The sequence below is a fragment of the Tasmannia lanceolata genome, unplaced genomic scaffold, assembly GCF_043159265.1.
Source record: "Tasmannia lanceolata isolate RefF3 unplaced genomic scaffold, GAP_Taslan_0.1 ptg000015l, whole genome shotgun sequence".
NCBI classification, from domain to species: domain Eukaryota; kingdom Viridiplantae; phylum Streptophyta; class Magnoliopsida; order Canellales; family Winteraceae; genus Tasmannia; species Tasmannia lanceolata.
The window spans coordinates 29433119-29436175 of NW_027518692.1; the positions used below are offsets into that span (position 1 = coordinate 29433119).

Consider the following 3057-nt stretch of genomic DNA (forward strand, 5'->3'; position numbering starts at 1 on the left):
TTCAAACATTAGAGGTTAAGTTGGATGTGTACAGTCCTTGTACAAAATGGAGGGTTAGGATCTTCATGTGGAGATATGCGGGTACATCCTATATACGTCACGGTTTAACAAATGAACGGTTTGGATCATCCTTTGAAGTGAGCCCCACTGTTTGCAGCATATAAAATTCCTGCAGAGAGAGAGATGGGGAAGAAGAAGGTTTTTAAAAGACAAGAGTATTCTTGTCATTTTTCGTCCCTAACAAGACCAGACAACAAAGAAAGGTGGCTAAAAAAAGGTTTTTAAAAGAAAAGGGGGAAGGGTATTCTTGTCATTTTTCGTCCCCCGGCAAGACGTGTCAGCCCTCTTTCCCTTCATTCACAATTTAACAAAAACTTTGCATTTTTTTAATAATTTTCCTTTAATTTTTTTTTTCTTGCTGGCAATGGCAGACAGGGCCTATAAGAGTTCTGAAAATGCAATATCTCACTCTGTCTCTCTCTCTCACTCTGACCCTGACCCAGACCCAAAACCCCTCAAAACGGCCGAACCCAACACCACCATGCCTTCAGGCAATCTCTCTCACCCACCACCCCAACAAATCGAGATAGACATAGAAGAATCAATCCTCTGGACTCAAATCAAAGCCGAAGCCAAAAGAGATGCAGAGTTAGAACCAGCCCTAGCAAGTTATCTCTATTCCACAATCCTCTCCCACCCTTCTTTAGACCGATCCCTCTCTTTCCACCTCGGTAACAAACTCTGTTCCTCAACCCTCCTCTCCACTCTCCTCTATGACCTCTTCCTCAATTCCTTCTCCTCCGACCCTTCTCTCCGCTCCGCCGTTATCGCCGATCTCCGGGCCGCCCGAATACGTGACCCTGCCTGTATCTCTTTCTCTCACTGTCTTCTTAATTATAAGGGTTTTCTTGCTTGTCAAGCTCATCGTGTGGCTCATAAGCTTTGGACCCAATCTCGTCGCCCCCTCGCCCTCGCGTTACACTCTCGGGTTGCTGATGTATTTGCAGTTGATATTCACCCTGCTGCCCGGATAGGTATTGTGAAACTACCCATTACTCCAAAAGATTTAGTTATTTAGAGTTGGTGTTGTTTGATCATTTATAAAGATCATGTAAAATTAGGTTAAAATTTCCATGCAAATGTCTAAAATTTTGGTAATTTCAGTGGAAATCTATAACAATTCCGTGGAAATTTTGTAAGTAAGGGTGATTTCGGCAATTTCAGTTGATTTTTTGGCAAGTTTTCCGCCTTTAGAGTTGGTGTTATTTAATCATTTTTACTTCAACACTCCACTTACCAAGGTTTTAAATTTTGGTTTTGGTGGAAATTTCGGCCGAAAACATGTAAAATTAGGTTAGAATTTTCGGAATTTTTAATATTTCCATGGAAATCTTTAAAATTTCGGTCAAAATGTTTAATGCTCAGTGGAAATTTTGTAAATAAGGGTGATTTTGGCAATTTCAGTTGAAATTTTTGCGAAAATTTTGAATTTCAGTAAAATTTCGGCAAAATCCTCTAAAAATCTGATTCATGGTGTATTTTGTTTCGTGCTTATCCAAAACCAAAATAGTTCGGCCGAAATTTAAAACTATGCCCCTTACCTGTGGCCCCTCTTTTTTTGGGTTTGCCGTACACGTAGACATTCTCTGATACCATGTGAAACAACCAATTACTCCAAAAGCTTAAGCTATTGGAGTTGGTGTTATTTAGTCTTCAACACTCCCGTTACCAAGGTTTTAAATTTCAGTTTTGGTCAATACCAAAATCGAAATGTTTTGGTTTCGGTAGAAATTTTGGCCTAAATTATGTAAAATTAGGTTAAAAATTCCGTTGAAATATCTAAAATTTCAGTTGAAATTTTGTAGATAAAGGTGATTTCGGCAGTTTTGGTTGAAATTTCGGTAAAATTTTAGCAAAATCATGTAAAATTTTGATTCATGGTGTATTTCGTTTCGGGCTTGTCCGAAACTGAAATATTTCGGCCAAAATTTTGTTTTTCGACCGACATTTAAAACCATGCCCCTAACCTGTGGCCCCTCTTCTTCTTTTTTGGGTTGGTTGTACACGTAGACGTGCTCTGATATCATGTGAAATAACCAATTACTCCAAAAGTTTAAGCTATTAGAGTTTGTGTTATTTAATCATTTATACTTCAACAGGTAAAGGCATCCTCTTCGATCACGCCACCGGTGTGGTCGTCGGAGAGACGGCGGTAATTGGGAATAATGTTTCAATTCTGCATCATGTGACGCTTGGGGGGACGGGGAAGGCCGGGGGAGATCGGCATCCAAAAATTGGAGATGGGGTTTTGATTGGTGCCGGGGCGACGATTCTTGGGAATGTGAAGATTGGGGAAGGGGCTAAGATTGGGGCTGGGTCTGTTGTGTTGATTGATGTACCGCCTAGGACGACGGCGGTTGGGAATCCGGCAAGGCTAGTTGGCGGAAAGGAAAAGCCGTCGATGCATGAGGATGTTCCCGGGGAGTCGATGGATCATACGTCTTTCATGTCTGTGTGGTCAGATTATGTCATTTGAATACTTTGTAAAAGGAAAATACCCTTTCTGGTGGGTGATTAGGTAATAATATCAGTATGCTAAATGTATTAGATAACAGGCTAAATGAATACGATAAATACTGTTTTTATCAAAAATAAGATGACTACTCTTTTATAAGTTGGTTCTGTTTATTTTTTGGCCTCTCGTGATTGATTCAAGGTCATGAAAAATGGTTCCTTTTCTGTCTTTTGCTTTTCTAGTGTAGAATTGAAATGATATGAATGTGATCTCTTTCCATGTTTTGCCTTTGAGCAATTGCTCTCTTGATTTATTTGGTTTACTGGATGGTGGTCTTAATGTGTTTTTTTCTCTTCTAGTGCTTGTTGGTTTGACCATTTTGATGAATTGCTCCCTCTCACAATCTGAAATTCAAGTTGACTGCCTTCTTCCACTGTTCACCATTTCTATGAAAGAAATGGGCTGTTTTTTTTTGGAAATAATGTTGGGTTTGGTAGGTTTCTGCAGTAGTCAATCAGTTAAGTGGTTTCAGTTTTGCTATG

General features: G+C 39.7%; 1 protein-coding gene across 1 annotated transcript; it reads left to right on the top strand.

Moving 5' to 3' along the window:
• Positions 1–409: 409 nt before the first annotated feature.
• Positions 410–2688, top strand: LOC143846713 (serine acetyltransferase 5-like). The gene is made up of 2 exons (XM_077355233.1): positions 410–1034; positions 2160–2688. Exons 1-2 carry the CDS (start codon positions 425–427, stop codon positions 2534–2536), a joined length of 987 nt encoding a protein of 328 aa, XP_077211348.1. The 5' UTR covers positions 410–424; the 3' UTR covers positions 2537–2688.
• The last annotated feature ends 369 nt before the right edge of the window (positions 2689–3057 follow it).